This window comes from Globicephala melas, chromosome 10 (assembly GCF_963455315.2).
Source record: "Globicephala melas chromosome 10, mGloMel1.2, whole genome shotgun sequence".
NCBI classification, from domain to species: domain Eukaryota; kingdom Metazoa; phylum Chordata; class Mammalia; order Artiodactyla; family Delphinidae; genus Globicephala; species Globicephala melas.
Window position 1 is genome coordinate 101,028,622 of NC_083323.1, and position 20,830 is coordinate 101,049,451.

At 58.9% G+C, this 20,830-nt stretch overlaps 1 protein-coding gene across 1 annotated transcript in view; it reads right to left on the minus strand.

The window, feature by feature from the left end:
• The window catches only part of CACNA2D4 (calcium voltage-gated channel auxiliary subunit alpha2delta 4), a 97,247-nt gene extending 80,357 nt beyond the window's left edge, over window positions 1-16,890 (minus strand). The window contains exons 1-8 of the mRNA XM_060307002.1: window positions 16,829-16,890; window positions 16,493-16,601; window positions 16,054-16,246; window positions 15,340-15,557; window positions 10,265-10,468; window positions 8,201-8,362; window positions 1,841-2,058; window positions 704-883 (exon numbers count right to left, since the gene is read on the minus strand). Of these exons, the coding sequence (XP_060162985.1) occupies window positions 704-883; window positions 1,841-2,058; window positions 8,201-8,362; window positions 10,265-10,468; window positions 15,340-15,557; window positions 16,054-16,246; window positions 16,493-16,601; window positions 16,829-16,890 (1,346 nt within the window). The remainder of the gene's footprint in view (window positions 1-703; window positions 884-1,840; window positions 2,059-8,200; window positions 8,363-10,264; window positions 10,469-15,339; window positions 15,558-16,053; window positions 16,247-16,492; window positions 16,602-16,828) is intronic.
• Window positions 16,891-20,830: the final 3,940 nt, after the last annotated feature.

Below are 20,830 nucleotides of genomic sequence, written 5' to 3' on the forward strand. Positions count from 1 at the left end.
CAGGTAACCCCTTCAGTCCTGAATGTTCTGCTCCCACACGGATCAGAACTGGCCTTAACGGAACCGCCAGAACTAAGGACTAAAGGCCAGACACCCCCAGAGAGTCGCACATTAAGTTAGATTATACCAAAGTGTGAATGACCGATAGCTTCCCTGCAGCTGGTCTTAGTGACAGGATGTAGGACTGGGGACTGGAGGGAGGCAGGCAGGTGTAGAAAGGGAATGGAGACACCCCCCGGCCCCCACCGTGCACATCCACCTGGCTCCTGGCTGCAGAGCTATTGGTCGGTTTAGGACCGCTTCACCCTCTCAGAATGTTTCCTAACGAATCCTTGTGGAGCTGAGATGGTCACGTCCAGCAACTCAGCTCCTACTAGAGCTGCCTCAGTGTGCGATCGCCCTGGAAGGAGCCTCGCCCTCAGGGTCTGGGGACACTGCCTGCCATCCCAGGAGGAGTGTGGGCCCCTGTGCTCAGTTCTCCTAGGACTGTCAGGTGTCTGGGCAGGGGGTGAAGGTAGGGCCCCATATGGCAGAGATTTGGGGAAGAGAAGAGGCCGGTGAAGAAAAGGTCTTCACAGCAAGACAGGGGGAGCAGGCAGCCGAGCCCTGGAGAGCCTGGGGGCTGGGGGAGGCCGAGGATTGAGGTTGGCTGGGGAGGGGAGGGAGGGAGGGGTTTATGGGTGGGGGGGCTCTTGAGGCTTACGTTTCCAGAGGAATCCTGGCCTGCCCCCGCGTGGGGGACAGGGACGTGCTGCACAGCAGGCACAGGGTGACCACCGTCTTCTGCAGGGAGGCCCAGGCCTCTGGCCACCGGTGGGAGGGCATCTTGCCGTGGGTGGAGCTGGGAGCTGGGTGGACCCTGGGGGGTCCGGGCAAGGTGCCCCTGCTGGGGTCGGGCCAGGGAGAGGAGAGAGCAGCCTCAGACCCCGAGCTCTGTCTGCCCAGATCCCTGGCACGGCCCCGAGCCTTCTGCCTTCCGGGTCGGGGAAAGCCTGGGGTTCCCCAGCCTCCAGTCGGGTCCTGGCTGCAACGCCCAGTGTGGGTGGGGGTCCCTTCTCTGCCCTGCAGCCGCAGGCTTCCAGGAGAGCGGCTGGTGGGAGAAGGTGTGACGAAATGAACTGGTTAATCCACGGGCCTCCTCTCTAATCCCCGCCTGACAGCAGGAGGGCGGTGGGGGTGACTTCGGCGGGATTACCCTGGTTTCAGAAGGCAGGGCTGGCTCACCCCCACCCCACGAGGGTCAGAGCACAGCCTCCTGTGTTAAAGAGGCAGACTCGTCCCTGGAGAGCACCTTCTGCAGTGACACTGGCCCTGGATGCGTGTCCAGCGCTCTGACTTACCAGGAGCTGTGGCAGACCTTCTCCTTAAACCTCAGAACGGTCCTGGGGGTAGCGTCAGCATCCCTGTTGGCTCGGGGAGGCTAGGGGACAGAGGGGGCCCTGTGCTGGCTCCTGTGTCCAGGCCGCTAACTTGGGCCAGGTCAGAGGTAACGTCCACAGCCTGGGCCTCACCTCCCCCACATCTCACCTGCCCCGGTTCTAGGCTGGGGACCCATTTTTCTGGGAAGCTCCAGGCCCCTCCCCTGCCCCCAACCCTTGTATGGAATGAGCACCTAATGCATGTGAAAGGAAGACAGTGCAAGCCCCGCTGGTCAAGGCCTCCGTCCGTCTGCATTTCAGCTTCTCCGACCGATGTCCCCTCTGCCGGGTGGTGCCGGGGGGGGGCCCTGGGCCTTGGGGTCCAGCTAAGAGGAAGCCAGTGGGGAAACAGTTCGGCTTGTGTAGCCACCTGGACAGCTGTGTGCAGCCATCCAGGGCAGGGCGGCTCCAGGGACACTCACCGCCTGCCTGCGGGGCTGCTGGCCTCGTGACAGGACACCCAGCTGCCGCGTGAGCGCCCCGCAGTGCCCCACTGGCAGCGCACGGGAGTGGACGGAGAAAAGCCCACGAGCCGGTCCACGGAAGATTCTTCCAAGGCCGGAAGCTGCCAGCAGGGGACCTGGTTCTCATCGGGGCCTGGCTCTCCTGCTAGGAAGCGGTTGATGTTGACTGTCCGTAACTATAAACATGCCATACGCTGTCGCCTCTTCCGACGGGAATTACACACGACAAAATCTGATCAAAATTCTTACGTCTGCGGGTCCAAACTGGTGCTAGCACCACGTGAGGCCACAGTGCACGCCTTCCACAGGTCAGAGGGCTTCTTGGTGTATCTCGTCCTGACAAACCTGCTGGTTCCAGCAAATCGGCCCGCAGGGCTGCCACCGACAGAGGAATGCCGGGAGAAGCAAGTGTCCCCAGGACAAACGCCTGTGTGTCCCCGGCGGGGAGTCCGCGCTGTGGGCGGGGCTCCGTTCAGGCTCAGCTTGGCAGGACAGCGATTTCTACAGGCACGTGAGCTGTTCGTGAGTTTCAGATGGATTCTGCGTACCTTTCATTACGAATCGTACCAAGATTAGAAAAATTACCATAGAGGCGTGTTGGTCAATTAATAAATAAAAAGAATGTGTAATTTTTCTAGGTTTTGTGATTTTTGTGGTATTCATCAACTTCTTAAAATTTGTGATTTGGAGTGACTCTTTCATTTTCTTTTTTTAATTTAAAACACAGGGAGATCAGCTCGGTGCTTTGTGACCGCCTAGAGGGGTGGGATAGGGAGGGTGGGAGGGAGGGAGACGCAAGAGGGAAGATATATGGGAACATATGTATATGTATAACTGATTCATTTTGTTGTAAAGCAGAAACTAACACACCACTGTAAAGCAATTATACTCCAATAAAGATGTTAAAATTTTTTTTAATTTTTTAAATTAAAAAAATGAAGTATAGTTGATTTACAATGTTTCTGGTGTACAGCAAGGTGATTCAGTTATAGATATACATGTATATTTTTTCAGGTTCTTTTCCATGATAGGTTATTACAAGATATTGAATACAGTTCCCTGTGCTATACAGTAGGTCCTTGTTGTTTATCTATTTTATATCTAGTGGTGGGTATCTGTTCATCTCAAATTCCTAATTTATCCCTCCTCCGGACTCTTCCATTTTAAATAAATGCTCACTTTCCTCTCCACTTGTGTATCTGTGTTCTGTCTCTACTGTGGGTGACCATCCCCACATGACGGGAGCTGTGACCCCCGGAACGGCCCCTGCCTGTTCTAGCGCCTGCTGACCGCGGCCATGACCAACTCTAACAGTCTAAGCCTGGGACCTGCTAGAAATCTCTGTCAATGTCACATGGCTCATTTTACAGGCATGGTGGTGGCCTGGGTCTACCCAGCCTGCTGGGAAGCCCTCAGAGTTCCTGCAAAGAAGCTAGGGTGGTGGGTAGAGCGCGAGGTGTTGCCCCTACCAGCTGTGCAGAGAAAGATGCCTTTCTAATAGCTCTAAAATATATCTTGCTGTGTATGCGTTGCCGACTGTGGCCCACTCTAGCTACTGGGCCCCTCTTGCTGCAGCATCTTGTGAAACCCCAGGAGCTGTGGGGTGCAGTGGGGAGGGCAGAGGACTTCAGAGCTGAATCCTTCAGAGGAGGGATTTCTTAGCAGGAATAAAATGAAGGGTGGGACCAGAGCAAGAGCTAAGGGCATTACCAAGCTCAGAGAGCCCTCTGGCCCTCAGACCTCAGGGCTCACCCTTCACCTGTCGTCCAGGAAGGCATATCACTTATGCCAGGGAGGAGGGAACTTACATGCGGCTTCATTCTTAAGGGCTATGAGGGGAAGAGTATCCCAGCTTTTCCTTGGTCAGTCTTTCATCTCAACCCCCATAAATTTAACCCACTTTCCTAGGGCATCTTCCTGGTGTCAGCCCCTCACCAGGCACTGGAGATGAGAGACACAGTGTTGGAAGGAAGACTGGACATGATGCTTGCTATACATACTTAGAGTCTATCCATGGAGGCTGGTCTCAAACCCACCACTCAGCTAAATCAGGCTGAGTGCTGTGAGGCATAAGTGATGCATTTGTCATCATAGTGGAAGGGACAATCATTTTCTCCTTATGGTGGGAAAAAGAGGGAGAGAAATTTTAGGGAAAGCTTCATAGTGAAAGGGACATTTGAATTGGGCTTTAAAGGATGAATAGGAGTTCACCAATAGGAGCCCCTTGAAGGGGTCATTATAAGGAACAGATAGGATATAAGAAACAGAAGGAACAAAAGTAGGAAACCACGGGCATACTACGTTGTGTATACTTTTTAGGAAATAGTGAGATATCAGTTGTTTATTACTGCATACTAAGTTATACTTAGTGGCTTAAAAATAAAAGCAATTATCTATTTAGCTCCCAAATGGGTATTTTGGGCAAGGCTCAGCAGGAAAGTCTCATCTCTGTCCCATGCAGTGTCAGCTGGGGCAGCTTAACGGGCGCTGGAGGATCCACCTACAGGGTGGTTTGCTCACACGACTGGCAGCTTGGTGCTGTCTGTTGGCTGGGACCTCAGCAGGGGCCAAGGGTTGGGAGACTGACTTTCCCTCTTCAGGGGCTGCTTGGGTTTCCTCACAGCACGGTGGCTGGACTCTGAGAGTTAGATCCCAAGAGAACGCAGTGGAACCCTTTGCCTTGTGGTCTGCCTTGGAAGTCACGGAGCCTCGCCTCGTGTATTCCACGGGCTACCAGTTGGTAGCCAGGTTGGGCTGGGCTCCGAGGGAGCAGATGCGGGCCCCAACTCTCAATGGGAAGAACAGCAAACATTTGCACACCTGTCTTAAAACCGCCACCTCGAGGGTAGTGGGGTGGGAGTGGGGGAGGGTGTGAGGGATCAGGGGTGCAGAGACAGGAACAAGGGAGAGGACGCTGGGGGAAGTCAGGCTGTTCCTAGACTGGGCAGCGGTTATACTAGCTCTCTCCAAAATCAAACTTAAACCTCACCCGCTGCGACCCCACATCCATGGGACAATAGTGATTTACAAGTTTGGCAGAACAGGGAGGTGGGGGGACAGGAAGGAAGAAGAACAGGGTCAGAAAAGATGTAAAAGAGTCTGTAACCCAAGCTAAGCTCCTGTGCACACAGGCCACACGTTTCCACCTTTGCCCGGAGAGCACTGGCTAGTGAGCTGTTCCCGGGCCTGCGCTGTGGGAGAGCAGTGTGTGCCCCCAGCCCTGCCCACCCTGTGCACACCCTCCCCCTGCAACCCCCCCTGCACACACACGCCCCTGCACACACCCCTCCTGCACACACTCCCCTGCATACCCTCTGCACACACCCTTTGCACACACACCCCTGCACACACACACACCCTGCACACACCCTTGCACCGCAATGCTTGGTGAGCACCCACATGTCCTCTGAGCAGTGGAAGGACAGACAGATAGAAGGAATAAGGGCTCCAGGCTTAGCTCCACAGCAGAGGAGGAAAGGTCAGTAGTTCCCATCATTCCACATCAATTTTCCTTCCTTCATCCAGCAACTGTGAACACACGCAGCTGTACTGGAGGCCCTGTACCCAGGCTCAGTCTCCCCGATCGCTGAATCCCTCCCTTCCGTGCTCCAGGGGACGGCGAGGAGGACAGGTGGCGATACAGGGATGTGTGTCGACAAAACGTCAACTATCACAGCAGGGATTTCATAACAGTTTCTTTAGCAATTGAGTCCTTTCTTCCAAAGCAATCTTTGCAGGAGGCAAAGAAGACTATTTCGGTCGCTGGCAATCCCATCCTCTGGCTGCCCCGCACCCACCTTGGGGCCAGCCGTGACCCCTCTTTCTCGTGCCGGCTCTGCCCTGTGACTACATCCGGAGCCCGCCCACTGCTGCCCAGCCCAGGCCTCCGGGGCCCCGGCCAGCCCGGCTCCTTCCCTGGCTCACAGCAGCGTCCTGCCCTCTGCGCACGATTGCGCCTTCTGTTTGGTGTCCAGGATCCTGCCCCGCCCACGGGGGTCGCCTGTATGGACCACGCAGCCGAGTCCAGCGGGGAGCCAGCAGGAGCCTGGAGAGAGCAGGCCCACCCCAGGCCGGCCCAGCACTACCCCTCCTCTTCGCGGGCCGCCCCCGCATGGCTTCCTCCCTGTACTAGTCAGGACTTTACAGAGAGCCAGAACCGGTTGGGTGTGTGCAGCAAGGGAAACAGATTCATTACAGGGAAGGCGCTGTCACGATTGTGGGGCGACCAAGCCTCGGGCTGTGAACCCGGGGACGTGGAGAGTGGTGGTGTCACTGGGGCCCAAAGACCTGACAGCTGGAGACCTCCGAGAGCCGCCATGTTTCAATTCAAGTCCAAAGGAAGGAGAAAGCGATGTCCCAGCTGAAAGGCTGTCAGGCAGCAGTCTGTCTTACTTGCAGGAGGGGGCACCCTTTGTTCCACTGAGACCCTCAGCTGACTGGACGTGGCCCACTCACACCAGGGAGGGCAAAGTCTATAGATTATTTATTTATTTTTCTTCTGCTTCTTTGTTTTTTTTTGCCACACTGCACAGCATGTTCCCTGACTAGGGATTGAACCTGTGCCCCCTGCAGTGGGAAAGCAGAGTTTTAACTACTGGGCTAACAGGGACGTCCCAAGTCTATAGCTTGATAGACTCTAGACTCTTCATCTCATCCAGAGCGCACCTCATGGTCACAGCCAGCATGATGTTGGACCAAACATTTGGTGCCTGTGGCCCAGTCAAGTTGACACGTGGAATTGACCATCACACCCCCTTAGACTCCAGGAGTAACTGCTTCCTCCCCATGACGTGGAAGGAAGTTACAGCTCAGCTGCTCCTAAGCCCTGGGTTACTCTGTGTGCCGTCTCCTTTCGTACGTTTGAAAAGAAACTTTTCCCCAATGATCCCATTATGAGTGTCCCGCCTGTTTCTTGCAGGGCCTCTGACAGCTGGCCTCCTGACTCTGCCCTTACCCCTCTTCTGTCCATTCTAAACCCAGCCGCTGAGAGTCCTTTATTTATTTATTTATTTATTTTTGCTGTGTTGGGTCTTCGTTTCTGTGCGAGGGCTTTCTCCAGTTGCGGCAAGTGGGGGCCACTCTTCACGGTGCGCGGGCCTCTCACTGTCGTGGCCTCTCTTGTTGCGGAGCACAGGCTCCAGATGCGCAGGCTCAGTAGTTGTGGCTCACGGGCCCAGTTGCTCCGCGGCATGTGGGATCTTCCCAGACCAGGGCTCGAACCCGCGTCCCCTGCATCGGCAGGCAGACTCTCAACCACTGCGCCGCCAGGGAAGCCCCCGAGAGTCCTTTTAAAGTCAGCCCACGTCACTCGCTCAGAAGCCCCAGAGGCTGCCCACCTCACTGAGAGTAAAAGCCAAAGCTTTTACTTTGGGAGGAGGTGAGGGTGAGGGCTCTTCCTCCCCTCCCTTCCAGGGCCTCTGAGGAGCCCCCCAGGGCTCTTGCCCGGCCTGGAAACCACCGAGCAGCCACGCAGGGGCCTCCGTCTCCCCATCATCTTCCGATGAGCCAGAGGATGTCACGGATACCTGCACCCACTCAGAGCAGCGTGACCTGCAGTTACCACGAGCTGGAAGGGGCTGAGTGCCCGTCGACAGATGATGGAGAAACACAGTGTGGTCTGTGCACGCAGGGGAATGTGACTCAGCCTTAAAAAGGAAGGAGATTCCGACACCTGCTACGCCATGGATGGACCTGAGGACACTGTGCTCGATGAAATAAGCCCATCACAGAGGACAGGTGCTGCGTGATTCCACTTATATGAGGTCCCTGGAGGAGGTAAAAAATCATAGAGAATCAGGAGGGTGAGGCCAGGGGCTGGGGGAGGGGACGGGGAGTTCATGGTTAATGGGGACAGAGCTTCAGTTTTATAAGATGTAGGGTTCTGGAGACGGTCGCACAATGACGTGAATGTACTTAACTGTATTGAACTGTGCACTTAGAAATGATTAAGGTGGTAAATTTTATGTTATGTGGGTTTTTTTTTTTAAATCACAATTTTTTAAAAAGTAGGGGGAAAGGGAGAGGGATCTGCAGCTGCCCTGGGCAGAGCCAGAGTCTGGACGCCCTGCTCGGTCCCCCAGAGACTGCGGCTCACTTTAAAACACCCAATGCTGCAAAGTGCTAGTCTGGCTTCTAGAGACTGAGGGGAGAGTGAGTGCTCAGATTCCCAATGCATTCAATCACACGCAGCCAGTCCTCTCTCAACCTGGGAGGAGGGGCGGAGAGGCAAGGCCGGGATGCTGTGTGTCTAACACACAGCGCCTCCTCTAGTCCCACAGGCATCCTCCCTACCGGTCACCGGAAACGCGGCTGGGATACAGGCGACAGCGTCAGCCTAGATTTGCTGGTGCCTTCGCCGCAGGACACCAGCTCCCCGACTTCTGCCTGCAGAGTCTCAGGCCCCTGGAAGCCCGGGGCAGGGGGCGTGGGCTCATTACAGGCTGGCCAGGCCCCTTGGGGACCTGCGGGGTCTATCAGTACCTGGAAGAGGACAGTTGGAGGAAATGAGTGTGCTTGGGAGGGGTGGGGGAGGAGGCCCGAGGGGCCTGGGGAGCTGGGGGACTTGTGGTAAAGCGCTTGGTGAATTTCCACGCTCTCTCAGCCCCAGGAACAGCGCGCAAGGGAAAGTTCAAGCTACCAGCCAGCGAGTCCCTGCCCTGACCCACAAGTGAGGGCTTGCTCTGAGCCAGGCCACGTGCCCCATCTGACAGGCTGTGGGTGGGACGTGGGGCATTGGCAACGTGACATGGTCCAGGCCAGAGGCCAAGCAGCACCCGCGGGGACAGGACAGGACAGCAGCTTCACTATGGGGACACAGAGGGAACCCAAAGGCTCTGTCCTCCAGGCTAAGGTCAAGTGTTGACCAAGGGGGCTTGGAGTGGCAGCTCGGGGAGGGGCTCCGAAAGGGCCTGTGACTGGAGGCGGGGCTCAGGGCAGAGGCTCCCTTGCAGGCTCAGGCTGGGCTGGGGTGTGGCGTCCTTGCAGGCTGCCTAAGGCCCCATCCCACGGCAGATGGCCTGGATCAGAACAGGGTTTGCATTTGCTCAGCCTGGTGAGTCCCAGATCTGCCCGTGAGGGGCCATCCAAGTGACCATGGCCAGGGAAGGGCACAGTGGCCCTGAGAGCTGGGGCCACTGCACTGGATTTAATAGGAAGGCAGGACTCATTTGTAATTAGCCTGTAATTACCCTTTTAAATAAGATAAATGTTTTCCTTGCAATCTTATTTATATGAGTCGTTTGTTTAGCAAACTTTATAGGCAATAAGAGCTCAGGCTCTGGTGTCCAGGCTCTGGGTCTGAACTCTAGCTCTATTTCTTCCTCATTCTGTTGTCCAGGGCACCCCGTTTTTATTGTCTGTGGAACAGATATGACATTTCCTGTCTGTGTCCGGCAGGGGTGTATTCAGTGCAAGTAACAGGAAGCCCACCTAACAAATGAGGACTTGTCAGCAGAGAGCCAAGGTCTGGGTGTTCCCTCTCTCCACCTTTCCCTCATTTGCACGCTGCGTTCATCCTCATGCCTGTCACCTCATTGCCACAAGATGACTGCTGCCCTTCCAGACATCATGCCTGAGTTCAAGGCAGGGGAAAGAAGAAGGGCCTTGCCAGATGCTGCTGTTCTTTTTTTTTTTTTAAGCAGGAAGGCAAACAGTCTCCCAGGAATCTCACTGGCCCCCTCTGCTGGCAGATTAAGCTCTGACCCACTGGCCAGAAGTGAGATGCACAGTTACCAGGAGCTGCAAGGTAGGCTGGAGAGATGGGAGGGGATGGCCCCACCCCCTCTAACGCGTCCTGGTGTCTCGCCGGGGCTGGGCATTGTTATCAAGGAAGAGCAGGGGCTGGGTGTCGCGGGCAGCACGCCTACCTTGTGCCCTGAGTATGGATGAGATCCTGCCTAAGTTCTCAGCTCACAACTTGGCACTCAGAAACGTTCCCTATTATTAGTCACAAGTAAGTGCTCTTCCTGTGCAAGGATTGATGGGCAAATCTCTACTCCCAGGACACCTTCAGGGGAGTTGGTGTGCCCCTCTTCTTCAGAGGAGGAAACGCAGGTACGCCAGGAAGGGCAGGGAGGATGCTCATTCGCTGGCCGGCGTCCTCCAGTGGGATGTCCCGGGTCTTGCCTCAGGGCGGGGTGGGCTGGAGTTCCAGTCCACGATGCCCTTGAGCGCCTCAGAGGACTGGGGAAGGGGCCCCTAGCTCTGCCTTGGGAACAGAGTCACAGAAGTTCAAGTGGGAAACGAGAGTCGAGCCCCTCGGTTTTTTTCACTCTCAGTTCCCAGACAGCACGAGGCAGTGGTGGCTGCCCTGCGGGGCTGGGAGCCTGGGACGGTGTGCGGTGCGTCCCCACTCACTGACCGCGCTGGGCAGCGCCCACTCACCACTCGGCCCTGTGGCCCCCCAGCCCTCCCCGTCCTGTCACTGTCCTCCCCCCAGTCGCCCACGAAGGAGGGGCAGGCCCCTGAGAAGCACGTGTGGCAGCAGCATCCCTGGGGGACGTCTGTGCGCTCCTCCGCCCGCATCAGCAGCTGTGCCGAGCTGCGGCGTGAGTGGTGGAGGTGAGCGAACACAGGCAGCTCCTGGCACTGGGGGAGCCTCGTGGCAGTTCAGGGAGGCACAGCTGGAGGCTCATCTGCCTAAGCTTAAGCCCTGCCCTCATTTCCCGGCAGCGGAGGGGAGAGCACGGGGGCAGGAGGCAGAGGGCGCCGGGGCCTCTGGCACCAGGTGCTGGCAGGCTCACTTGGCCGTGACCGCTAGCCTCTGGGTCCCTCGGTCTCTGTCCTTCTGGCTCACAGCCTTGACCTCTCCCCTCGTGGGGCCTCTGCCGGTGCCCCGGGGAAGCCACATTCCGTGTAGCTTTGCCTGCGAGCCGTCCCCGGGCCCCTCCTCACTTTCCCCCCCTGCTCCCCCCTCCCCATTTCTCTGCTCATTTTCTCTTCCTGTTCTACCGTTTCTCGAGCCCCTGCCATGCACCGGCTCTGAGCGGGCTGGGGCTCAGGGCCACCAGGATGACGGTGGTTTCTACCCCTGGGGAAGCCCACGGGCTGCGGAGGAGGCAGACACAAGAGAACCTTCCGACCTGAGGGGAGTGTGGGTCCCCAGGGCTGCAGCAGGTGCCCCGGCCTTTGCCCCGGCTCTGGGCCCCGTGAAGGAGGACGAGTCTGACAGCAGCCTGAGAGTCCCCAACACTGTAGGCCCCAGGTCCTAGAAGTAGACAGTAGACTCTTCCTGGCCTGCATCGTCAGGGAGCTGTCAGAGGAGCATCCTAAGTATGCCAAGGGTGTGGGAAAGGAGTGGGTCACAGTTAGCGCTTTGGGCTGAAAGTAACAGGAAAACCTCTACGCAGCTGACTTAGATAATGACAATTCAGTATCTCACATAGGAAGTCTAGGTGGTTCCAGGGTTGATTAACACAGCAGCTGAAGGGTGTCACCAAAGATCCCATTTCCTCCATTTTTTTCCCTGGAATCCTCAGTATTTGGGGCTGTCCTCAAGCTAGCTCCCCTCATGGTCACAGGATGGCTGCCACTGTTCCAGGCATTGCACTCAGATCTTTGAGGAGAAGGGGGACTGATTTTACCTGTGCTTCTCTCATCCATGAGGACCCCTCACTGTAGACATCACCTAGCAGACTCCTTCATTCTGCAGTGGCCGGACTGCACTCTATGCCCACGCCTGAAGGACTTGCAGCCATGACCAGCTTGAACCAATCACAACTCCCCTCCTGGCTGTGGCCGGGCCCACCTCCCCCAAGAAAGTGGTGGCAGAAAGTGTCCCCCAAACCTGAGGCCTGCTGGAACCGGGGGTGGGGGGATGGCAGTTGTGTGATCAACCAGCACGGTGTGCAGCGGGCTGTCTCTGGCCAGTGAATGTCCCCTTCAGGGTTTCAGGACGGTCTGGGCACAGCCAGTCCGCAAGGAAGCTGCAGAGCATCAGCGGGTGGGGAGCGGCGTGGCCTCCGCCCGCTTGTGCTTCCCTGGTGCCCACGCGGCTCGTCCCCCGAGGCCCGTCGGCAGTTTGCTCCGTCGTTTCCCTCCCAGTGAGGCCCTCCTGCGACCCCGGCCCAGGGCAGCCCTCACAGCACCTGCTGGAGGCATCCTCCTCAGCGTCTCTGCTGGACGTATGTTGTTCACTTGTCTCTCTTGCTAATTATCCATCTTCTCGCGGGAGGAATACTGTTCGCTTTTCTCGCTATTCCCAGAGCCTAGATCAGTACCGGCATACAGTAAGTGCTCAATCAATCCTCCTCCCTGGTGGCAGATCAGAATCCCCCGGGGAGCCTGCAGGAAAAGCAGGTCCCTAGGCCGCCTCCCAGCCTGCGGATCCAGGTCTCACGTTGCGGGCCCAGCGCCTGGAGCCCCTCCTCGGCTGTCCTGCACAGACGTGGGAAAGTCACTCAGGAGAAGGAAGCAGGTGGTCAGCCGGGGACCGGGTTCTGCACAGTCATCCAGTGTGAGGACAAAGGCGTCCCCTGTACCGAGCACCTTCCGTCCCCAGCAGTGTCATCCAGTGCGACACAGGGGTGACCGCACGGGGCGTGCAGGGAACGGGGACAAACAGTCACATGGTGGAGAGTCAAGAGTGACTAGAAACGGCAGATTCGACATGTGGACGGCACAGGAGGAGGAGTGAAGACAGCCCTAGTGGGAAGAAGGGAGGTTTATAACACGAGAGCCCTGACGTAAATTAAAAATATATGCCCGGGGCTTGGCGGATTTCTTAAAACACAAAAAGCACTAATTGTAAGAGAAAAATTAATAACTTAGGCTTCATGAAGATTAAGAGCATTTATAATTGTGTCAAAACGCACCATTAGAAGATTGAAAGGCAACGGCCCACTGAGAAGGCGTGGTTCTCTTTCCAGTAAGACAGACTCCACGGGGACACATAGCGGATGAAGACAAATCCACACTGAAAAATGGGCTAGAAAGTGCTCGGGCGCGTCCCCAAGACCACACGTGAGCGGCCAGGACCACACATGCAGCATCCGTGCTCCACACCTGGGGTCACCTGGGAAACACAGACTAGACCACCAGACACCGTGCACTCCGCCAGAGGGGACCTGTTAGAACTGGCTGTGCTGCTGGCGGGGAGGGTCACAGGGCGTGACCTGCAGCCCATCGGGGGGCCTGCTTCCCTGCGACCCCTCCATCCACGGTGACAAGCCCAGACGTGCGCCAGGAGCCGTGCACAGAAAGGTTCACGGCAGCCCTGGCCACATGCCCTCGAAGGCTCACCCACAGGTCTGGCAGGTCAGAGGCTCTTGAGACCGATGCCTTGGACAAGAAGTGAGGGCGGAGCTGCGTGCAGGAGGCGGGTGGGAAAGCCACGGAGACCGCAGGCTGCGTTACTTATGCCTGTGAAATTCGGGAAAAGAATCTACCATGACAGGAGTCAGGAGCCTGGGCTCTCCGGGGGCTGACTTTGGTGGAGGCCGGGCAGGACATGTTCTACAGCTCAGCCTGGCGGGGGTCACCACACGCGCCCAGACATGCACGTACAGGTGTGTGTAAGGCTCACTGAGCCGTCCGCTGAAGTCTGCACGTGGATGTGTACGTGTGACGGCTCCACGCAAGTGGAACACATTCACACGCACAGAACAACATGTGCTTTGGAAGCACACGTGCAAACAGCAGGGCCCACGTCGGCTCAACGGAAGGGCTGCGGGTTGTTGGGGAGGAAGGGACTGGACTTGGGGTCAGGACAGGCACAGGAAGAGAGGGCCAGAATGAGAAGCGCTCTTGTTCAAACCGATAATGGAGGGTTATACACACTAAGGCGTACGACTAATTAGCCCAAGACAGGGACTGAGAGAGAACTTGTGAAAATAAAGGTCTCAGCTAAGAACTCCCGGCTACCGGTCAGCAGTGCTCACCTTGCTGTCTGAGGAGGACCCCTTCTGTGTGAGTCAGGCCACCAGTGACAACTCTTGGTCTGGGAGGGCCCCCGATTTGTGGTGTTCCGGGAACATAGTGGTTTGGGTTGAGCTGTGTCCCCCCAGATGTGTATGCTGAAGCCCTAACCCCCAGGAATTGGGAATGTGACCTCATTTGGAGCTCGGGTCTTGCTGGAGCAGGGAGGGCCCTCATCCCACACGACAGGCGTCCTTACGAAGGGGACACTGGAGGCAGAGGCAGGTATCCCACGTGAGGGTGGATCAGAGCCGGGGCGATGCTTCTGAGCACCGAGGAGCCCTGCCGATGGCCAGAAACCGCAGGGGGTGAGCAGGGGCGCGGACCAGGCTCTTCCTTGCGGCCCCCAGAAGGAACCAGCCCTGCCGGCATCGCGGTCTGACGTCTGGCCTCCAGACCGCAGGACAATGCATCTCTGTTGTTTAAGCCTGTGGTGCTTTGCTCTGCGGCCTAAGGAACCCGGTGCGGGCGGGCCACCAGGGTCTGAATCCCTCCCTCTGGGTCCTGCTCCCCCCTAATGGGGGGGAGTCAAGGATGACTGCCCCACTGGGAGGGAGGTGGCTTGAGTTGAAGGGTGGGGACACCCGGGGGTGGATTTTGGAAGGGGTGTGGGGTGACTGCGGGGCACCCCCCCGGGCAGCACGGGTCAGGGAGGCAAGGCAGGGCGATCAGGGCAGGTAGGCAGTTAGGAAGGATGCCAGGGGGCAGGTGAAGGGGGCTGGTGCACGCACACGTGTGTGCCTGCGTGCGCTGCACCCGTGTGCGTGTCCTGAGGAGACTGAGAAGTTACAGGGAAACACAGGGAGAGGCACCAGCAGGGAAACTGGTCCTCTGAGAACCCCGGGCCCCTTCCCTCCCTTCCTTCCCCGGCTTGCTGGGAACCTGCCTTAATTAATGCCTGTAAAGCGCTTTGCTGGAAGTGGCAACAGCGGCTTTATAAATAAACCCAGACTTCTGAAGGTTGACTAATGCCTGAGCCCTCGGGGGAGGGAGCGTGGTGCGAGGCTGGGGGAGGGGCGGCAGAGGAGCTGAGGCCCGGGCCCTGGTCCACGGAGCCCGACGAGCCCCAGGCCTGTGTCTGCAGCAGTACAATCAAGGAGGATCTGCGTCTTCACGCTCCTCTGCCATCCGCGCCTCTGGCCAAGGTCACAGCGTGGGCTGCAGCTCAGCTCCAAGAGGTGTGGGGGAAGCGGGCGGGGGCCACGTGGCCAGCCTGGCCCACAACAGTGACGTGGCCACCGGGACACTGGCTCCCTGAGGGAGGCCCAGGAAAGGCACGCCACTTGCCCAGTGACCCCGCGGAGGCAACACAGACGGCAAAGCCACTCAGTGTCCTTCGAAGACCCCTGTCCTGGGTGCGGAGACAGAGGAAGCGGTGGCCATTTCACACCCTGCAACAGCCTGGCCAGCTTTGGTGGTGGCCTTCCCTGAACTTACATCTTAACCAGAAAGGAAGGACCTCAAAGGACAAAGGAAGCTGGCTGTCAGGGCTGGAAGTTCAAACCCTTCGATGACAAGGAGGCTGTGGCTAGGGCCTGGCTTACGTTCCACACGGCAGACGTGCCCCGGAGCCAGGCCCCGAGGTGCCGCTCAGCCACAGCCCGACTTCCTTCGGGCCGAGGCCAGGCCGCCTCCTGCGTGGCTTGGGTACCCGGGGACTCGGGCGGGGACGCAGGTGGGGACCACCCCTCCCACGGGCCCAGGATGCCCGCCTCCGGGCCTCTGGCCGGCGCGGTTACTAACAGCTCATGCTCAGAGCAGCCTGGTTTGGGTGACTGCTTACGCGGTCACCCTGCTGACAGGCACCTGGGTGGCACGAGGATGAGGCCGGAGGCCCAGGACCCTTGGCCTCAGGTCGGAAAGGACCTCTGTCCAACGCAAAAGCCGTCCCAGAGGCTCTGGGCTTCAGCTGATGTCGTGCTGAGTGGAGAGGTTCACTCTGCCCCCGGGGGTGGGGTGTGAAGGAGAGAAGGGAGGTACCCCAGGGCCTGTGAGAAAAGGGCCCGCACCCCAAGTCAGGGGCGGTCCCCACCGGGCCAACTCTCGTGCACAAAACGGCCGCAGCGGCGCCTGGGTCTCGGGCTTTCTGGGCCTGGAACAGCAAAGAGCTCCCCAGGGTGAGGCGCTACCTTCTGTTAGCAAGTCCACCACCCCGCGTCTTCTCGCTGGGGACGCGGACGTGCAGAGCGGGGAGAGGCCGTGTAGCCGGTCTCCTGGGCCCTGCTCCGTCCTCCGCCCCTCTGACTCTGGGTGCTCACGTCGGGCAGGTCCCGCCGGCAGCCGGAGAAGTGGGGGGCGGTCCCTGGCCGCTCGCCACCCCGTTTCAATCTGTTCCGCCAGGCGCACATCTGCGAGGCCCAGTGCGAAGTGCTGCTGCCTCCCTCGGGAGGACCCGGGGTTGGGGGCGGGTGACAGCTGGGTGGGCGGGGCCAGGCTCGCCAGGTGGCCCGTCTGGGAAACACGCAGAGACACAGCCGCTCTGCCCGAGGAGGGGGAGCCCTCAGGAGAGACTCTGCTGAAAGCCACACACCGACCCCCAGGGACACAAGAGGCGGACGTCCACGGAGCATCAGGATCTGACCCCGGAGGCGTCAGTCTGGGCCCAGGGCACCCAGGACCTCACTCCTGAGACTGACCCTGTTCTGCCGGCATCAGCGCCCCAGGGGGCGGGGGGCCGGGTTTGGGAAGTACAGGTACCAGGGCGGGCTCTCCTTCCCCCAGCCCGGGCCAGCCTGCGATCGCGGCCACACTGCCCCTGCGTGCCAGCCCCGTGGGCAGCTCGGCGGGTGGGGACGGAACACTGCCTCTGAGGGGACGGAACACTGCCTCTTAGTGGACGGAGGGAGGGGCAGCCGCGGGAAGAAACCAACTCTGAGCTTCAGGCGTCAGTGCCGAGCCTGGCAGGTTTCGCGGAGGGACACACGAGATGCGGCCCCGAGTCGGGAGAGCGGTGCTGGGCGCGGGGCGCTGAGTAGGCGCCGCCCGCTCTTGTTAGTATGTTATTATTATTACTAACTCCCAGCACGTGCTCACCGAGCCTCATCGTCCCCTTCGCCCGAGCCAGGAAGCAGGCCTGCGGCTCCGTCACGACTCATCCACACGTGAGCAATAACCAGGTCTTACGGACTTTGCTTCCTAAATATTTCTTCAATCCGCATCCTCTCTCTGTGTTTAAATCTCAGCTTCCATTGCCTTGGCCCAGGCCCTGGTCCTTCAGAGGAGTCTCCGCTGCCCATCTTCTCCCCGAGTCCCCCCACCCCGCCCTGGGCTGGGCCTCTCGCCGGCAGCGCGGCCTGTCCTAAGCGTGTCAGGCATGGGTTTCCCGCGGCGCCAGTTTCTTAGCCTCTGGGCACACAGGGCCGACTGACACGTACACAGCAGGGAATGAAACTTAAGGAGCTTACAACCCTGGAAAGCGCAGTGGGCACAACATAGAAAAGAGATTTCTGCACGGATTTACGGCAGAGCCAGAAAGGCAGCCAAGACGGGCTGGGGGGCCCCACCCCAGCTGCCGGCGCGAAGGGCACACCCAGGCCGCCATCCGGCAGGAGACGCCACCGCGGACACTGGCGGGCTCTGCCCCAGCGAGGACTTCCCTGTTCCCGCGACAGACACAGGGGGAATGACTTTTCCCCGGAGCTTACAGTCGAGGGAGGACACAGGAGGAGAGCCCAGATCTCCTTGACCCCGAGGGCTCGTCATCAGAGAAGACGCGGAGCGTGGCCGACTGGGTGCCACCCTGGTCCGTGGAGCCGGTAGATGTGTTGTGCTGAGAAACGCCGCCGCGCCAGGCATCGCCTCCCAGCCAGGTGTTGGGTTACGTCTTCCAGACTCGCCTGTGGGCACAGCTGATTGGGACCTCGTCCTCCAGGCCCGGGGCCCCGCGGCCCAGCACCCTGAGCCGGGAGGCCCCGCCACCCGCTCCAGTGTCCGTCCAGCACCTGCCGACCTCGGGGAAGCCCCACCTTGACTTGTACCCAGGAGGTCGGTGCTCCCAGCCTTTTAGACTCTGGCTCACACCTGCCGGTCCCCCACCTCTCTCTTGCGTCTAGAGCATTCTCTACTTCCTCCCCGCTGTGCCCCCAGTTACCTGGCCCAGGAGGCCGGCTGTGCCCCTGCCCAGAGCCGCCGCCAGGGGAACGGCCGGCCGTGCTCTGCTTTCAGCCGCCCCGCGGTGTTTTAAGACCACAATCTACACGCACGGTTTCATTTGTGTGCTCCTCTCAAGGCTCGTTAGGAGGCATTACTCATAACCCCGCTGGGTGGACATCTACTGCGATGCTCAAGGTTGAGTTAAATGTACCAAATATTTGTAGCCGCCCCTCCCCCCGCTAATCGTACGAGAGGTGGTGCTGAGGGTTTGAAACCTGAAAACCAAGCATCAGCGACATGCCGGGGAGATGCACCCATCTGTAGCCAGGCGACTTTCCACGATGCAGAGCTGCTCCCGCCTGCCGGCTGCAGACGACACGTGTGACCTCAAAGAGGGCTCCAAGCTCCAAAGCCTGGAAGCACCTGATTTCTTTGAAAAGAGAGAAGGAGGAACGGCTCTGAACGGAGCAGCAGGTGGAAAGGCAGGTGGCTCTTTTGTTGGCGGGAGTGAGCAGCTGGGCTGTGGAGACGTCGTGCCCGACGCTGTACCCGCGGAGGGGGGTGGGGTCAGTCCTACGCTCCTCCCCCGCCTGCGTCTGGGTGACATCCTGCTGGACACGTGCGGCCTGGCATTCAGAGGCCTGGACCTGACGTGACAGCTCCCGTCCCTGGGGCCACACACCAGGGACACCGGTCTTCACGGTGTCCGCTGATGTGTCCTCTGGCTGGGGCCAGTCAGTGGCTGGAACTTCCTCTGCAGGACGTGTGTCCTCCGACGTGCACTTCCCCTTCAGGAGAAGAGACTGCAGTCCTGCCCGTCCTGGGCCAGGACCCGCGGGCCGTGGGAAGAAGGGACACCTGGGATGCAAGCAATGTGGCACCCAGGCTGGAGTCTCCGCCAGCCGCCTGGGGAAGGGGTGGGTGGGAGTCGCAGGGTCGGGGCACGGGAGGTTCCTGAGGGTGCTGACGAGGGTTCTCACGCTCTGAATGGGGAGATGAGAGCACGTGTCTTTGCAGGGACCGTCCAGGACTGTAGGGCCTAACAGCACCTCCTCCTCCGACGGCGGGCGAGGCCCTGGGTTACTCGGACTGACGTGTGTGTCTTGAGGAGCTCAGGGCGCCTCCCTTGGGGGGAAGGGGTGAGGCGCACTGGCCCCCATCATGCATAAAGGAGTGAGGGAGAAGAGGGTGCAGCGGCATCCTGTGGGCGGCAGGCGAGGGCGCTCCGGCCGCCGCGGGCCTCACCCCAGCGGGACCCCATCGGGCAGGGTGGAGCCTGTGCCTCTCAGCCCGAGGAGCCATTGCCCTACATGGCTTCCATCTAATCCCTGCGAGGACCCGAGAGCTGCGCACTGCTTTCGTTTACAGATGGAAGAACAGCATCTCAGACGAGGTCCCTGGTGCAGGACGTGAGGGCAAGTCCGCCTGACCGAGGCCCCGTGTTCTGTCCCTGCACCAGGCAGAACCGACTTCAGTCACTTCTCCAGGGTTGAAATCCAGTGCCCGGGATAACGCTGCTCAGGGACCCATCCCAGGCTTCCTTCCCCTTGGAATTCAATTGGCTTCAAGCTGCTGCCGGAAGCCAGCGACATGGAGGAGGGCGTCCAGGATGGTCTCAGAATTTGGGGTGAGGTGGGAAAAGGAAGCGAGTTTACATGTGAGATCTAGTCCTGGGTGCTTGGATAACCCTGCAATCCATTTCCCGGACCCTCCAGAGAAAGGTCTTTGGACAAAGCAGCTCTCACCTGCTTCCCACACAGAGGAAACCAGCTCTTCATCTCCGAGCCCTTTGAAAGGGGGCTCGGCCTTTGGTCTGAACAAACTGCGCCTGTCACTTTTAAAGTGGTTCATTCCAGTGAAGGATGGAGAATTTGTTTTCAAAACAGACCACTGTGGTGCTGACCTAGAAAGGCCCAGTGACGCCTGCGGTGTGGGTCTGACCACACCGGGCACGGGGGGGTCCCTCCAGCCACAGCGCATGGCCACCTTTTCACAGTAGGTGCTGCAACTGGGATTTCTATTTTATTTATATAACAATCAAGTAAAGGAATACATATTTCAGGAACTAGCCACTTGCTACCACAAATACATGAGAAGAATTTGCAGTGGGATTCATTTCTCCCCGGCTGGAGAAGCCGCCCTGAACGTGTAATTCAGATCGAAGACGTGCCGCGGGTTTTAAAGGTCGCCCGCGGTCTGGGAGACGGTGGAGTTTGCTCCGGTTTGAGCGTGTGCCGCCGAGGTGAGCGTCACCAACGCAGGGCAACAGGGCCGTGTGTCTCCCCTTGCCCCACACTCCCCGTAAGAGCCCTGAAACGCTGCACACACGATGACGAGCTTCAGGGATTCTGTGGTCTGTCAGGGTGTGAGGCGCTATAGGAGACGGAGAAGCAGAGGGAGGCATCCCTTCCTGACTCAGGAGGGAACCGCAGCCCCGCACCCCGGCCTCAGGGCGGCCCGGCAAGGTGGGCCGGGCCCTCCTCGAAGGGAAGGCGCCCTTCTGCGGGCGGGCGGAGGGGAGGCGCTCCCCGCAGGCCCTTGCCTGGTTATACGCTTACCCCAGGTCTGAGCTTCCAGTTCACCTCTGGGCATCAGAAGCTGTGAGGAAACCTCCTTCCCTGCCTCCTTTGTGACCCCTAAAAGGAGAACGAGGCCCAGCTCCTGTGTGGGCCTCTAGGGATCCTTTTATGGTCCAGGAATAAACAGGGCTATAGAAACACAAAGCTCACTTTATCTCCAGCGCGCAGCAGGGACCAATTCCAGGGCGACTCAACCCGGGGGAGGGCTGGGGGAGAGCAGGCCCTCGTCTCTGTGAACACGAGTCGTCAGTCCGCTCCACGACCTCAAGAATCCTTGCTGTCATGCCCGCACTCCACTGCCTCCCCACAGAGGCTTAAGGACCGGCCTTAAAATCTTCTCTGACCTTCCTCTCAGCACGTTTTG